Raw genomic sequence first — 16,529 nt, forward strand, 5'->3', positions numbered from 1 at the left:
TCTTCCAGATCTGTATCTAGTGCTCAGCTCATTACACTCCATGCTTTTCAAGGGTTGTCAGGGGAGGAGGATGCTCTGAGAGTCAACTCATTAGCATCTTAGATGGCTTAATAAGAGGTTTCTGGGTGATCAATGATGGGGTCACAATCAAACTCTGCTCTTTATCCTCACTGTGACTTCCAGTCCAGTTCTTTCCCAGGTCATCACCCTGCCCTAGCTGTACTCTTTTCCTTCCCAGCCTTAACTCCTTATTTCTACTTTTAGCTCCATCACACCCACCAGCTGTGGGGATCCTCCAGGACTTTGTCCTCAACCTCCCTTCTTTTCTGTTGTCTTGTTGGTGACTTTATGAGCTTCCACGAGTTTGGTTATCCCATCGATATTCAATTGGTTCCTTATTGGACTTATTTATAATAAGTATAATAATTGGACTTATTTAAGTCCTAATTATCTTGTGGTACCGGGCTATAGCAGCACCAAATCACCACCTGCCCTTTGGCTTCTCCAGCTGGATGCTCCGTGGAATTCTCAGGCTCATAAGTACAAAACATAAGTACCTTGTTACCTTCTTGTGGTACCTACCTAAATCTGTTTTTTAAAAACTATAAAATAAATCCAGCATACTTGCCACATATTCAGCAATTAATAAATGGGTATTGATTAGGTCAATAGGCTGTAAGCCTCTGGAGGTCAATGGTTATTTCTCTTTTAGTAGCCCTGTCAAAATGTGTGGCACAGAAAAAGTCCCAGGCACTATGCTGATGAGTTGAGTAAATGCTTTCCCATTCAGGGGTCAGTGGGCACATCCCCAGCTGTGCCTTGCCATCTTTCATTTAGCATTCTTAGATTTTGGCACCTGATCTGGTCTGGAGTCTCATGAACCTTGGCTGCCTTCATACAGGGGAGAGACTTGTCACTTAGGAGATGATCACAGAGAAATGTGAGCCCCAAACCCACAGGCAACAGCTGCTGAAGTGAGAGCAGTTGCCTTCTGGTGAGCATGGCCTCAGAGAACAGCAACTGAGTGCCCAATTGGCATCCGGTGCCAACCAAAATGAGCAGCAGTTGTTGGGATCAAATCTCAACCCCTTCTGGGGTTGAGCTTTTTTGTTTGTTTTTTTGTTGTTGGTTTGTTTTCCTGGACTTCTTACAGAGAGCTTGTTCTCCTCTCCAACCTACCGGTAGTCTGAGGCTATGGCCTGTGATTTGAAAATTGTTTTGAAACTAGAATTAGATTCATTGTGTAATTGAACCCATTGGATGTTCCAGTTGGATAAGACTATAGTGTCAGAGCTTGAAGGGACCTTCGTCAGAACTTAGGAATCCTACAGCCAGCCATTCAGTCAATGAACACTCACTAAGCAGTTGGCAGTGGGACTTGGCAAGTAGCCCAAGGATAGAAAGTTGAAAATAGTCCCTGTGCTCAGTGAGGTACATGTAGATATCACATATACAGTAGACACATACGAGATCCGAGACTAATCTCATCTCTTTTTGTTTTTGCTGAGGCATGTGGGGTTAAGTGACTTGCCCAAAGTCATATAGATAGGAAGCGTTAAGTGTCTTGAGGTCAGATTTGAACTCGGGTCTTCCTGACTTCAGGGCTGGTGCTCTAGCCACTGCACCACTTAGCTGCCCCCCACATACAAGATCTGTACAGAGCAGATGAAGAGAGAAGCCTTAAGAAGACTTGGAAAGATAGAATGGGGACAGGTATGGAAAGGTATGGAAGAGTCCATCAGAGAACCTGCTATTTGATCCTGGAGACAATAGGGAGCCACAGGAATTCACTGAGGAATATTACTTAATGATACTACATGGTCAGATTTGGACTTCAGGAAAATCACATCAGCAGCTGAGGTCGGACTGTATTGGGAAGAGACTTGAGGCTGGGAGGTCAGTTAGAAGAAAGCTATGGTGATAGTCCCGAGGAATGATGGGATCCTGGGTCGGAGTAGGGGAAAGAATAAAATTTGTCACCAACTCGACAAATGTGAGTGATTGGGAAGAGGCGTGAGAATGAGTTCAGCTTTGGATAGGCCGAGTTTGAGATCAAACCTTGGGTTTGAGTTGTCCAGCAGGCAGGAATGGGGATTCAGAACCAAAGCTCAGAAGAGAGACTAGGGCTCTATATATGTGGCTCTATGGATCAAGGACATCACCATTGAGCCTGTGGGAGCTGACTAGGTCCCCAAGGAAGAGAGACCAGAAGGAGAAAAGGAAATGGCCCAGGACAGACCCTTAGGAAACATCCAAAGGTGGTGGGCGTGCCATGAACAAAAATCTGGTCAGGTAAGAATAAACCAGGAAGAGAACAGTGTCACAGAAACCAGAAAAGAGTGGATCCAGGAGGAAACGAGGGTAATAACAATGTCAGGGCTTGTGGAGAGGGCAGGAAGGATGAGAAACGAGAAGACTCACCAAGAGGCCATTGGGAATTTTGGAGAGGGACAGCAGTGTCTCTGGAGTGATGAGGTCCTAAGAGGCAAAGTTTGGAAGAGACAGGGGGAGGTTAGCCAAGAGGGCTTTGGGGCCTGCTCTGATCAAGTTCCAGGTTATTTTGGCTTTGTTTTTAGAATGGAGAGACTTGGACATTTGTATGGAGCATTTAGAAAAGAAATGGAGACAAGTATGGATTGTTCTTTAAAGAGTTGAGCTCTTGCCTAAAAAGGAGCCAGCTAGAGGACGGTGTCTAGTACCGATGTTGGGGAAGGGAGGGTTTTGAGAACTAGAACATCAGATATCCTTGCTGAAAGGGACCATAGAATAGGGATGCCAGAGTTGGGAACTCCTCAGAATACAGAAGGATCTCCAGACTCTAGAAACCCTTTTTTTTTTTTTTTTTTTTTTTTGAAAGACAAATAACTTTTTTGGAGAAAACTGGAGTTTTGTCAGTTTATGAATAGTTTATGACACCTCAATAAATGTATCATGAAGCAATAAAGGAAAAGTTAAGGGCAATAAGTTCATTACCAAGCTAGCTATTGATTCTAAAATATGTGGTATTACAAAACCATAGGGGAAATTTAAATACAAAAATCTTAAATACATCAAAAATGCGGAAGTATAGCAATGATAAAAGTACAAAGGAGTCTAGAAGCCCACCTTTCATCACTATTCTCACTGGGTCATAGAGCTAAATCTGGCATGGCATCCAGCTAGTGGATAGCCTGCTCGTTTTACAGATGAGGAAACCGAGTCTCAGGGAATTGCTTAAGGCCATTTCCAGGCGGTTTGTATCAAAGATGGAATTTGAATCCAGAGACAATTATTGCAAGACCAAAACAAGTATTTATTTTCTCTTCCTTCCCCTCCTTCCTTCTCTTCCTTCCCCTCCTCCCCCAGTTGAATATATTTTTAGACAATACAAATAAAGCCCTCATAATAAATATGAAGAGTCAAGCTAAACAACTTAAACAAGTTCCCACGTTGACTTTATCCAAAGCTGTGGGTCTCATTGGGCTTGGGGCCTCTGGAATCGAGCTTTTGTCACGACTTTAAGGGTTTGGGTTTTAGTCTCTCGAAATGGTTTGGCTTTCCAGTGTTTCTGTAAGGGTCCTGGCTCTTCTCCTTTCCCTCTGCCTCAGTCACAGAAGTTGTCTTCTGAAAGCTTCTATCTCGCCATCTCTCAGGGCGCAATGAGAGACCTTAATTAATTCAGCCTTTCCCCAATCCTCGGGCATCCCCTTCATTTCTTCTCTTTTGTTGCTACAAAAGGAGCCGTCATCGCTCTTTGTCCCTGTGGATCCTTTTTCCTCAGTATCGGAGGAGAGGGTCTGGCGTTGCATCGCTCCTGTTATCGGGCTCCTGTTATCGGGGTCTCTGGGTCAGAGACGTGACTTTCTGGGCACGCTCCCAAATGGCTTTTGAGAAGAGCTGCACCAGTTCAAGCTCCACCAGCCTGAATCAATGGGCCTGTTTTCCCCAAGCTCCTCCCCGTTTGTCATTTTCCTCTTTTGTAATCTTTGTCAGGCAGCTGGGGGAGGGAAGTCTCTAGTGGCTTTGGGATCTGGAGCCTTTCACCTGAAGCTGGGAGCCGGGAAGAGCCGGGGCACTCCCTCCCAGACCCCAGGATGCCTCCCGGCTCCATCCTGCTGAGGACTTTCTATGGGATGGGGATGACAAGGTTTACGTGGTTTTGTGTCTGGTACCAGAAATGTATTTAAAAAGAAACGGCCACTTGTGACTTCTGTTTCTCTCCTGGATGTAAAGGCTCCCAAGCCGGATGATGGCAGGGGGTGGGGCTGGGATGTGGGTGCCCCACCAGGCCCATACAATGATGGTTTTGTCCTATTCACAGGCCTGAAGTGGGGTGTTGGGAAGGAGGGTCAGGGAGCGTTTCCATTAAAGGAGTTCACAAAAACATTTTCCAGCTTTGTTTAAAGAAACTTGGGAAGCTTTGCTGTCCTTTCTCCAGCTTCTGTCCCCTTTCCTCCCTCCACTTCTTGACAGTCCTCGCCGGGCCTGTGGCCAATTCTCCCCCCTGCATACCAACCTTTGAGGGCTATAAATAGGAGGATAAACAAGGAGAGGGATGGTTGGCGAGCCAGGAAATGGGTGTTCTGATGAATATTTAAGAGGGAAGACCCCAAACCCCCAGACACACACACCCCCACGCATATTAAACAGCAGCTTTGAAGAGATTTTTATGGAAACCCAGATTTTCAGACTGAGCCTGTGCCTTTAATTGCTGAAAGGTGGAGCCCCCGCTCAAGGGAGAGCAGAATTCTGTCGGGTCCCATAGATGGCCAAGACTCCAGCGTAGCCATATAGACACTGGGCTGCTGCCTCTTCTGTCCCATTGTCTGCCACTGGGACAGCCCCAAAGGCACCGTCTTCAGGGATTCGGAAGCTGACCGTAGGAAGAACAGTGTTGGGTGGCTGCAGCCCAAGAGATCAGGGGAGGCCCGTGGGTGGGTGGGCCTCCTTTGAATCGGCCCTAATTGGATTTAGTTACCAAAAAAGACCTGGCTTTCTTTCCAAAAGCCTAAATTAGGAATTCCCTCTTCTTGTGTTCCTAATTTAAACTCTGAAGGATGGGTGGGAGCCTTTTGGAAGGTCTTGTTATTCCCCATGATGGACAAAAATGGGAATAATTAGGATCACTCTCCTTCCTCCATGAGGGAAGAAACCCTCAATTTATGCTGGTTTTTTTCTGCTTCTTATTTCTCTTCTACCTCTTCTACCTCATTACTGTGTGTGTCTACCTTGTTTATGTCTTGAATTTCAAAGGCAGCCAGGTGGTACACACACAGATACACACTGATACACACACAACCACTAGTGGCTCCCTATTACTGAGCATATATACAGAGACAGACAGACACACACACACACACACACACACACACACACACTCACACTCACACAGAACCACTAGTGGCTCCCTATTACTGAGCATATATAGAGACAGACACACACACACAGATATACACTGATACACACACAACCACTAGTGGCTCCCTATTACTGAGCATATATACAGAGACAGACACACAGACAGACACACACACTCACACTCGCACATAACCACTAGTGGCTCCCTATTACTGAGCATATATATAGACACACACACACACACACACACACACACACACACACTGATACACACACAACCACTAGTGGCTCCCTATTACTGAGCATATATATAGACACACACACACTCACTCACACTCACACACAACCACTAGTGGCTCCCTATTACCGAGTAATGCTGGCTCTCAGTTGACTATTCAGACCTTTGATGATCCAGCCCCACCCACCCTTCCCCATCCTGTTGCACCTTACTCCCATTCCCTTACTCTGTGTCCAGTCACACGGGCCTTCGAAATGGAAGGAGCCCTGGCTGCTTGGGCAGTGGGACAGAGTAGTTGGATCCCTGAGCCTGAGACGGGATGCCCCAAGTTCAGATCCTGCCTGAAACCTTCCTGGCTGCGGGAGCCCAAACCGCTTGGTGAGCTGGCTTCTTGGCCCCATTCCTGGTAACTTCCTGGCTTGTGCTTTTCTCTGGGCACGTCCGAGCCTGCCCCGAGCACTTCCCGGGACTCAACCACTTGCAGATCATTTTTAACTGGATCTCAGTTTCAGATTAATGGTGGGGGGAGGGGCAAGGGCAGTCCAATTATAGGAACTTGGCTCCCTTGTTAGGAAGAATGTGGGCACCCTGGAATATGCCCGGAAGAGGGGGCCAGGCTGGACCTGGCAGCAGGGCTAGCGAAGGCTCTTCCAGAGAAGCCAAGTCAGGGTGCTTAGGGAGGACCTGATCAATGTATTTTATTTTTTTAAAACACATTCATGACCCCACAGGTGAAGAACTCTGCTCTAGAACCAGAATTAGAACTTCTCTGGTGCAGAAGCTGCAGAGAACCAGGCTCCATGTTGGGCTTTTTGTACACTTTTGGTACCACCCAAACTTGTGACTGCGTGGGAAATTCTGATGTGGAAATTTCCTCCCCCAGGGCAATCAGCCATCCCTCAGTAATTTTTAGTCTTGGAGGGGACCTGAGAGATGAACTGGTTTGTTGGAATTACACAAACTTTCATTTGGAGCGGGACTCGAATTCAGATTTTTCTATTGTCATGAAAAAAAAAGTGGCTTCACCATTGTGTTGTCCCAAGGTAGACTGGGTCCCTTCGTGGGGAGTGAATATCTGGTCTCTGAAGGAGGCTTCTGTTGTAAGTTGTAAGTTAGTTCAGATGTGAGGACGTGAGTTCTGGGCCAGGTGTTGCCCAAAGAAAGCTGACTTTGTTCAAATCCAGCAAGGATCCAGGGCCGAGATACGGTGACACTTTGCATCTCTGGTTGGGGGCCCCGCTTGTCTCCATAGAAACGAGTCTGCTTGGATTGTCCTAGGTGACCGCACCAACTACATTTGCTGGGACCTTTCATGGCCCGGACCATAGAGCTGGAGCCAACTGGCTTTCATGGCAGAGGAAGTCGGGAAACTCGAGAAGGCAGAGTCACAATAGTGTTGGGCCCGTCCCGGCCTCCGAGCAGAACTCAAACAGTCCCTTGTGTTCGGCATTGTTAGGACTCCCGCTTAGCTCCGAGGTGGCCATGGGATCCTCATTGCTCTTCCCAAGAGGTGTGACTAGGTGGCTGGGGGGGACCCTTGTTGCTCCACTGCTGGACTCTGTTTCTTCCAGCTTCATGTCATTGGAACCTATAAGCATAAGTCCATGCCTTCCTCCAAGTCCCTGGAGAAGCACAAATTAAACATAGATCCCTGGGAGCGCCACTCAAGGCTTCCTTCCAAGATTAAGATCTAAAGATTGACTAACTTTATGGCTGGCCATTTGTCCTCTTCCACAACTACAGCAGGACTTCTGCTTTTACCTTATCCTCAAGAACAACATTCAGTCCTGCTTAATGCATTTATTAAGCACCCACAGTATGTATGACACTGTGAGCTAGGCTTTAGGTGCAAATGAATTCAAAAATGAATTTTGTCTGCCCTCAAGGAGTAAGAGGGGTATGACATACAAGTAAGCAGGTATAAATTTCTATACTAAAAGTACCGAGTGATTTCAAGGAGGAGACAATACTAATGACTGGGAGCCTGAGGAAAGGTCTTGGGCACGGGGGGAATTTGAAATATCCTTGGAATAAATGGGGGCATGGGGACAGGAAGTGAAGTCCGACCTGTCCGGGCTGGGATAACTTGAAGTGGGGTACATAGGAGGGAAAACACGATACAAGTCTGAGAAAATAGAGAAGCCCCAGCAGATGCTTTGATGAAATGTTTGTGAATTAGATCTTCAGCATTTCTGTGATATCTCAGTCTAGTAACCCTGTCAGAAAAAGAAATGAGGGGAATTGGGCACGTTACTGGCCCATGCCATACTGACTCTGGGCATCTCTGCTTCCTGGGCAAAGGGATGGCGATGAGATAACAAGGACTCTTATGCAGGGAGGATATCCAGCAGCCCATTTTGGCCAGAGCAGAGGCTGCAATCGGGCAGTGATATGCTAGAGATCTGAAAAAGGTCAAGAAATGTCATCAAGTGCTTTGCCAACATCTTTGCAAATTGTCTCTAGAAAAATAACTATTGTGTCTAGTGAATTGTATCTACCCCCTTGATCTTTTGTCATCAATGACTACTACTTCCTTCCCTTAAAGGATACATTCTAGAACTTGGCAAAGAATCAAAGTCAAGTTCATTGATCTGTAGGTGGCTGTTTTCTTCCTTTGGGAGGAAAATCGAATGTCGTTTGGCCTTCTTTAGGCCTGGGATACTTTTCTTTTTCTCTGTGGTTCACCAATGGCACATCCTCCAGCTCTCTCAGAGCCCATGGCTGGAGTTTATCTGGGTCAGTCCATCCTAAAGAAGTGGGACCCTCATACTCTCTCTCCTCTTATCTCCAGGAGCAGCTCACTGCTGCTCATTCTCCTGGGCAGATAAAACACAAACCAAATTAGAATGGAAGTTTTTTCATTTTTATTTGTCAGTTATCATTGCCCCATCCACTCTAAGCAAAAGTTTTGTCCCTTCTCCGAGTTCCCTTTTCTTCCATTATGTTTAATAGACAAAACACCACAGTAAACCTTTCTGCTATCCTTAGCTTTCCTTATCAGCCCCAGTTCATTCTTGGCTTTAGCTTTCTAGACACATCTGGTTATAGTCATCTTCTGTTGGTTCCACGTGACTTTACCCCTATCTTCTATTCATTCCTTTTGAAATTCTTTTTCAGTTGGAGAGTTCTCTGTGCATCCATATTGGTTTCTTCAGATACGTACCCTCTTCCCTCCTTCCTGGAGAGTCTTTGTGTCTAGAATTTCATTTCTGATCATCTTTTGATCTCCCCTGTTTTGCCTTCCCCATTATTACTATAAAATGGCTCTGAGCTAAGTTTGTAATCAGTTTCCCAGACTCCTCTATTTCCTCCATCAGCCACAATGATCTAGAGTACATTTCAGTAATAAAATCTTTTTCTACTTCCATTGACTTTTCTTCAAAAGCTTTCCCTTGGCTTCTGAATTTTCTCACGTAAATATGAATTTTGTCTCCTGTGAGTTTCTGATTGTTTTCACTGGTGTCCTCCTTTCATTGTCGCTGACATCCTCCATAATATGGAGGACTTTGTGGCACCCCAGTGTTTAGCACAGTGCCTGCACCTAGCAGCATGTCCTACTTGCTCCTTGACCAATTGCCGTAGGCAGCCATTTTCTCAATCCATCATCCTTTTCACTTTGAAGGCCTCAATCAAGTCCATCATGCTTTGCCTGGCATTCAAGGCCTACCTATTTAAAATTCTTTTAGCTCTTTCTCAAGCTGCTGCTTCCCCTGGCACCTGCCGAGTCCATTGTGTGGTGGAGCAATGAGAAGGCCCATGGGATTTTTTTTAAACTTTAGTTATAGAAACATGGCTTCCAAAGGAGAAGGCTCTGAATAGTCCAGCTGGTCTCTTCCCTGGTCTGTTTTCAGGCATAGCAGTTTATGTAGAATTCAGATAAACTGGTGAGCCTTCAGAGGAGCATGATCAGCATGATCGCAGTCTTTGGGTCCACGCTATATAGATATGAGTGGAGATGATGAGTTAACAGAAGGAAGGTACTAGAATGAAGAGTTTTAAGTATCTCCTATTTGTCTTGTAGATAGTTTCCCTTGTATATATTTATTTGCAGCTTGTCTTCCCCATTAGATGGTGGCAGGGATTCTATGAAGCTGGGGATTTTCTTTTGCTTTAACATGTATTACAGCGCTTAACCCTGTGCCCGACACAAGGTAGTCACTTAATGCTGAGCGATTGATTGTCTAGAGAAGGGGAAATCAGTCCGTGACAGGGATTGGTTGGAAGAACTGTGTGGCTTTTAACTGGAGAAGAGTTTTAGAAAGACTGAGACACTGGCCTCTGATACAGAAGGATTGTCACGTGGAAGAAGGATGAGGCAATTGAACTAGCCACAGTGGGTGCATGGGGCCCAGAGGCAGATAAAGGCCAGAAATAATTGTTGACCATTAGAGAAGTGAGCCAGAGAGGATGGACTTGGGCAACTACTTCGGGAGTGGATAGGAAAAGAAGAAAGCCTCTTCAAACATGGGCAAACTCAAAAAGGTGGGCAATTAATTTGACCTTGATTGTCTAATTTAAAAAAATATTTAAAATAAAGGCAGCCCTTGCCCTCAAAGAGCTTACATCTAAAGGGAGAAGACAGCAGGTATATATAAAAGGGAGCTGGTGAGAGTGAAACAAGATTTTTCAGGCCTGTTTTCTTGTTGTCCCGGCAGTTTTTGCTGATTTTCCGCAAGGCGGCTGCAGGGGAACTGGAAGAGGACAGCGGCTTGATGTGTCTGGCAAAACTTTCTGAGATCGATGTGTCCATGGAAGGAGTGAAAGGGGCCAAGACCTTCTTCGAAGCCAAGGTAAGAAGGAGGCCGTTGATGAGCTTTTTTCACAGCCTTTTCCCTAAGGGATTTGCCCTCCCATCCCTGAACCCTTTTGCTGGCCTAGGGAAAAGAAGCCAGCTGCTGCCCAACTACATGAACCAGGAAATGGAAGCAGTCCAACCAGTTGTAATTCTTTCCTTCACCTTACTTTTATGGGTATTTTTGTTTATCACCTTCATTAAAAAAAGAAAGAAAGAAAACCGTCCCTACGTAGAGAGCTATCTCTTATAGGAAAAAAAGAAGATCCCCCAGCCCTCCTCCTCCATTTCTGTAAAGAAGGGTGGAAGGAGACCTCCAAAAAATGGAGGAATCCTGCTTTGGGGGAGCTGACATTCTACTGGGGAGACAGCGTGAACTTAAATAAAGATATGTGGAATAAATATCGTCAGTCAGCCAGGAGACATTATCATTATGTGTTAAATGCTGAGGTACAAAATATGATATGAGAGCTAATAATTGAAGAAACCAACCGAATTAGCCAATTATTAACAAACAGGCAGACTATGTAACAGTTTTCAAATAACCCTTCTGTTTACACCACTTTCTAGAATGTAGCCTTTAAGAGTTTGTCAACAAGTAGAAAAGGAAGCAATCATGGCAAGGGATTAAGGAACAGATACAATTTACTCGAAAGAATAGATTATTTATCTAGTTAAGATACTGTAGCCACAATTTGTAATTGTAGCTTTGGCAGAGCACCAGACAACATTTCTCTACCTTTTCAGACCTCTAGCACATTATTCTCCACCTGCCATCTTTACTTTGCCCAAAGGGGCGACTGGATGGCCTTCCTCCATTGGATCCCGGCTACCGCTTCCATACCTTTGTCCAGAAGCAGTGATGGACAGTCAGCACGGCTTTCTCAATCAAATGTCCAAAAAAGGGTTACTAGACTTAGATCTGGAGAATGCTATAGATCTAATTCACAAACATTTTATCGAGGCATTTGACAAGTCTTTTCTGCCTTCTCAGACTTCTGTTTGCCTCAGTTTCCTCAAATATGCAATAGAGATAATAATAAATTTTGTGATGGAGAGTTGTGACTCTCATAAATACTTACTGGCACATAGTAGGTGCTAAATAAATGCTTAGTCTCTTCCCCTTTTCCATCTTTAGAGTATGATTGGATCAGATGCCCTCTAAATGCTTAATGCATTTATATGATATAAATTTAGACTTCCTTCTGCTTAAATGCTTGGGCCAAGGTTCACTGGCACATTCAATGAGAAGCTGTGGACTGGCTCCCTTAAAAGGAAAAGGAGACTTCTGAGGGTAAGTCTCTTCCTTTGTTAGGGAAAATGAAGGAGCCGGACTGCTACATTTTTCCCTGGAAAGTCCTTTTCAGCCATCGAGGATTCCTTAAGTTTTCCTCCTACCTAGGCAGCCAGATGGTGCAATGATAAGATTATTTTGCCTCAGATAGATAGCTATTGGCTGTATTGTCTTGGGCAATTCTCAATCTCTCAGCCTCAGTTTCCTCACCTGTAAAATGAGGTTGGATTTGATGGCCACAAGGTCCCTTCTAGCTTTAAGTCTATCATCTCATGTTTCCCTGCTCCCAGTCCCCTATCTAATCTGATAGAGATGGGATCCCCAGAGCTCTAGCCCTCCTAGGGCCCAAGATCCCAAAAAGGGGAGAGCTTTGTCAGTCCTTCCGGGCTGAGACACATAGCACCAGAAAGGGCCAGGGGAGCCCAGCTCGGGGCCAGAGGAGCTCCAATCCAACTGCTTTTGCATGGAAAATGAGGGGGGTGAATTGACTCGATACCTTCCCCAAGGTCTCTTCCAGCTCAAATCTAGGAATCTGGATCTGAGTCCTATTTCTAGTCCTGGTTCTGACAATGAACAAGAAACCTTTCTGACACTGTTTCCCAAGCTGTAAAATGTGGTTAATCATATCAACCCCTGACCTTGGCAGTTTGGCTGTCAGAAAGCCCTTGGTTAACCTGAAATTACACTGTGTGAAAGACGATTGTGATTTTTCCTTTCTCCAGAGATTTGCTCCTGACCCTCAGTCCCCTGGAGCCAGACTTTTTTCTAAATATATTTTTATATTTATAGATTTTTTATATTTAAATCCCTTGAAGGTTGAAGCATAGAGGGCAGGAACCTGTTACCTCCTCTCCTCACCGAAGAGGAGGCTTTGTTTCTGGGGACTAGGGGAGACTCTGGGGATTGGACCACGAGGGCAACCCTCCACTTACTTTCCAGCCCTGACACCAATTAGCTGTGTAACTTTGGTTAAATTTCTTCCCCCTCTGAGCCCCCATTTCCTCATTTCTAAAAATTGTCCATTTATTCAACAAACACTTATTAAATGCCAACTGTTTGCGGCCCACTATGCTAGACACAAGTTAGGAAAAGATAGGGCCATGCTAGTGAATATGGAGTGATTTAAGTATTCGAGGACTAAACTAGGAATTCTGGGATCTGAAGCCAATTCCATTGTGGGGGAATGGGGTAATGGAAGAGACCAATCCACTCTGAATTGATATATTAGGGAAAGAAGCAGGGTAGGACTGCCCCATCCCCACTCCTGCAGGAAGATAGGGTGCTGAGGAGGGTTGCCCTGGTCTTATTGTAGTCGGGGTGTGGGGGGAGAGAAGAAAGGATAAAAGCAGAGGGAATAGGGACCCAATTCAAAAATCTGCCCAAGTCACTTGAGAACAATTGCAAAGTCCAATCCACCCCTCTCTAAACACCTCCCACTAGTGGTCTCCAACCCGCCAGACCTTCGGGAGGGATTGCGCACTGTCTCCCAATGAAGCCCATGCTGCTTTGCGACAGCTAATTGTTGGGAATGTTTTTCCCTTGACATCCAGGCCAAATCTGCCACTAGGTGGTGCAATAGAGAGAATGCGGGATTTGGAGTCTTAAGCCGATGCTACTGTATGATCCTGGACAAGTTCCTCTTAATTTCACTTTGCTCATCTGTAATATGGAGAGAATAAGAGCATCCCCCTCCCAGGGGATGTGAGGAGACAGAATGAGGCGATACATATAAAGTGCTTTGGGAAAGGGCATATAAATGCTAAATACTTTCCATGGAATTACAGGTTTAGAGCTAGAAGGCTCCTTATGCCTTTTGAACAGCCGCTCACTGCCAGGTGGCAAGAGACGGGTTTACAGCAAAAGAGTAAAGGGAGGACCCTCATGGCACCCATGGGTGCAGCTTCTACAGAGAAGCCAGCAGCCTTGCTCCCTGGATATTGTGCCCCAGGTCCAAGTTCTGACCCTACCCTAGTTCCAGCTCTGTGCATTATTCTAAAATGGATTGCTAGGGCAAAGGGGAAGCTTTGGAAGCAGGTGCCATTTGGGCAGACTTGTAGTAAATGAGACAGGAGTAAATAAGGAGGGAGCAAAAATCTGTCCAAGTCACTGGAGGACGATGGCAAGGTCCCATCACTCCCTCTCTAAACACCTTCAGCAAGTGGTCAAACGGCCCTCAAGGCCTTCGGGAAGGATTGCCCACTCTCTCCCAAGGAAGCCCATGCTGCTTCACAACAGCCCCAATAATTATTAAGAATTCCCCTTCCCTCCCCAAACCCCGCCATCTAGACTAACGATTTCAGCAAAATCTGCCCTGACAGGGACTATCCAGGACTAGCTTGCCCTAGCCTGGTATCTCCTGAGGTGTGTAATCAGAGGTCCTAGATTTGAATCCTGGCTGTATGACTTAAATGACTTGCAAAGTCACAAGATACTAAGTCATATCAATCAGGAAGACTGGTTCAAATCCTGCCTGAGATCCTATCTGTGTCACCTATCTATGCCTCAGTTTCTTCATCTGTAAAATGTGGAGGGGAGCTGTATAGGAAAGGGAGTGTTGTATTCAATGGTCTCTAAGATCCCTTCCAGCTTTTAATCTGATCCCATGATTCTCTGAAGGAGTCCTGCTCAGTTTCCCCAGTGAATGTAAGATCCTTCAGGGCAGGGCTAGTTCCATTTTGTGTCCCCAGGGCCAGGGTCTTATCAATCAATGAGGCTCCCATTGACTTAGTGGGACTGAAAGGAGGCCTCTCCACCTCCTGCTGGTCCAGATTGCAAAGAACTAGTGCTAGAGAATTCCAGGCAAGCCCACTGTACCCAAGGTCCCTTGCCTGCCTCAGTAGGGGTCCTCAGTCATGGGCAGGAAGGCTGTGCTGAGCTAAGCTGAGTGGCTTCTGCTTTCTCATTGGCTTTGCTGATCTTGTCTTTTCAGGTCCATGTCCTGTCTGTGCCCAGCAAATTTGAATCTGAGGTCAAAGAGGAGCAGATAGCCCGAAAACAGGAGGAGGACAGCAGGAGACATCGGATGGCCCTTTTCAAAGAGCTCCAAGCTACCTTCTCCCAGTAACCACTGCCAGGCGAGGTGTGCCTGAGTGTGGTCAGAGACTTGTCTTGGTGGCCACCGGCTGTGCCTTACAAGTTGGCCTGGAAGGAATGTCCAGCACCTTGTCCCCCAAGGAGGACCCATCTCTTTGAATGTTCAGCATCTTTGTCATCCCTGACTTAGGATGACCTTTCTTAAGTTTCCTGGCCTTTGGGCCCGAGGGGAGACAGAGTAGGGAAGATCAAAGTCAGGGATGGGAAGAAATTAATTTCAAGAAAAGAGAGGAAATTGCCCCTTTCTTACCTAGCAGCTGTTCCTCCACCCAGCAAAAGTTTCCGGCCTTTTGCCATTTTCTGCCTTTTACTTTCCCTCTGTTCCCTTTTCACCAAGCCTTTCAAAAAGGAATTGATGTGCGGTCATTTGACCAAAGAAAGGTACAACTCTTCCATTGTCCTGTGTTCCCTTCCCTTGTTCAGGCTCCTTGCCTTCTCGGTGTGCTCAGCAAAAGAATACACTCTTGGCTTTGTTTGAGTTTTCCCTCCTATCAACTCTAGAGACAAGGTTGTTTAAACATCCTTCCCCTCACCTAGTGTCAAGGCAGGAGGAGGTTTTCAAGAGGTTTGGAGTGCCCCCCCCCCCCCATACACCAAATCCCAGAGTGTTGGAGTGTAGCAGATATAAAAGCCACTCTTATATTCTGCCATTCAGAAAGAAGTTCCATGCCCCTGGAACTCTTTTCCCCAACACTCTTTACCTCCACGTCACATAATATTTTGTCAGATTGCCAATTTGGATGGAAGAATTCGTGCAAGGCACCTCAAGCTAATCAGACCATCTGATCACAGTTCTGGGACTTTTAATGTATGGATGGGTATGGGCCCTCACTCCATGACTGGGGGCTATTCTGAGACCTCTATACCCCTAATCTTCTGTGAGTAGGGACACTTCATAATTGCTTTTTTTCTCCTTTCTATGCATCCATTGGGAATAACCCTTTTTACCCTCAATTTTTCCCTTTTTTTTTGACCTTTTTATTTAAAAAAAAAAAAAAATCGCCATGCTGTCAAAACTGGGCATGGACGAGTAATTAAAAGAAAATAATTTTAATAGATTGAAGTATGAAAGAGTACTTGGAGCTCTTTTTATCAGTACAAAATATAATGTTTCTAAAAGTTCAGTCTTGTCGATTTGATATTTATTAAGATATGGGGTTTTTTATATCTCTGTTTGGTGTTTTTCAGCCTTCTTAGCTTTTCTTGCCAAATGAACTATGCAAATAAAATATCTTATCTCACTGGCTTGCTTTACTGTTGAATGGCTGGGAAAGTGCGAGATCAGAAGAATAGATCAGAGGGTTGGTGGGTTTACTCACTTTGATACCAGCTGCTTGGAATACTGCCCAGGCACAATCAGTCTTGGTATTGTGCGTGAGTGGGCACCATTAGCTCTCTGAAATATGGGAGGTCAGAATTGGCTAAGAGACTTAGAGCCAGAAAGGACAACTCCCCCATTTTTTAACAGATGAGGGAACCGAGGCCTTGAGTCACGAAGATGGTAACAGACCTTCAATAGTTATGATAGTAATAATAACCATAATAAACAGCAACTAGCATTGACATAGCACTTTAAAGTTTATAAGCTGTTTGACAAATATCTTATTTATCCTCACAACCATGGGAGGTAGGGGTGTTACTATCCCCATTTTACAGTTGTTAAAACTGAGGCTAACCAAGGTGAAGTGACTAGGAATTGTCTGAGGCTGGGTTTGAACTCCCTCCAAAACCAGTGTTCTATCCATTTTCACCCCCAGCATCTGTGGGGTGAATGA

General features: G+C 45.4%; 1 protein-coding gene across 1 annotated transcript in view; it reads left to right on the top strand.

The window, feature by feature from the left end:
- Window positions 1-15,998, top strand: part of EFHD1 (EF-hand domain family member D1) — a 35,698-nt gene extending 19,700 nt beyond the window's left edge. The window contains exons 3-4 of the mRNA XM_031968169.1: window positions 10,231-10,365; window positions 14,591-15,998. Of these exons, the coding sequence (XP_031824029.1) occupies window positions 10,231-10,365; window positions 14,591-14,725 (270 nt within the window). The 3' untranslated portion in view covers window positions 14,726-15,998. The remainder of the gene's footprint in view (window positions 1-10,230; window positions 10,366-14,590) is intronic.
- The last annotated feature ends 531 nt before the right edge of the window (window positions 15,999-16,529 follow it).

This window comes from Sarcophilus harrisii, chromosome 4, assembly GCF_902635505.1.
Source record: "Sarcophilus harrisii chromosome 4, mSarHar1.11, whole genome shotgun sequence".
NCBI lineage: Eukaryota > Metazoa > Chordata > Mammalia > Dasyuromorphia > Dasyuridae > Sarcophilus > Sarcophilus harrisii.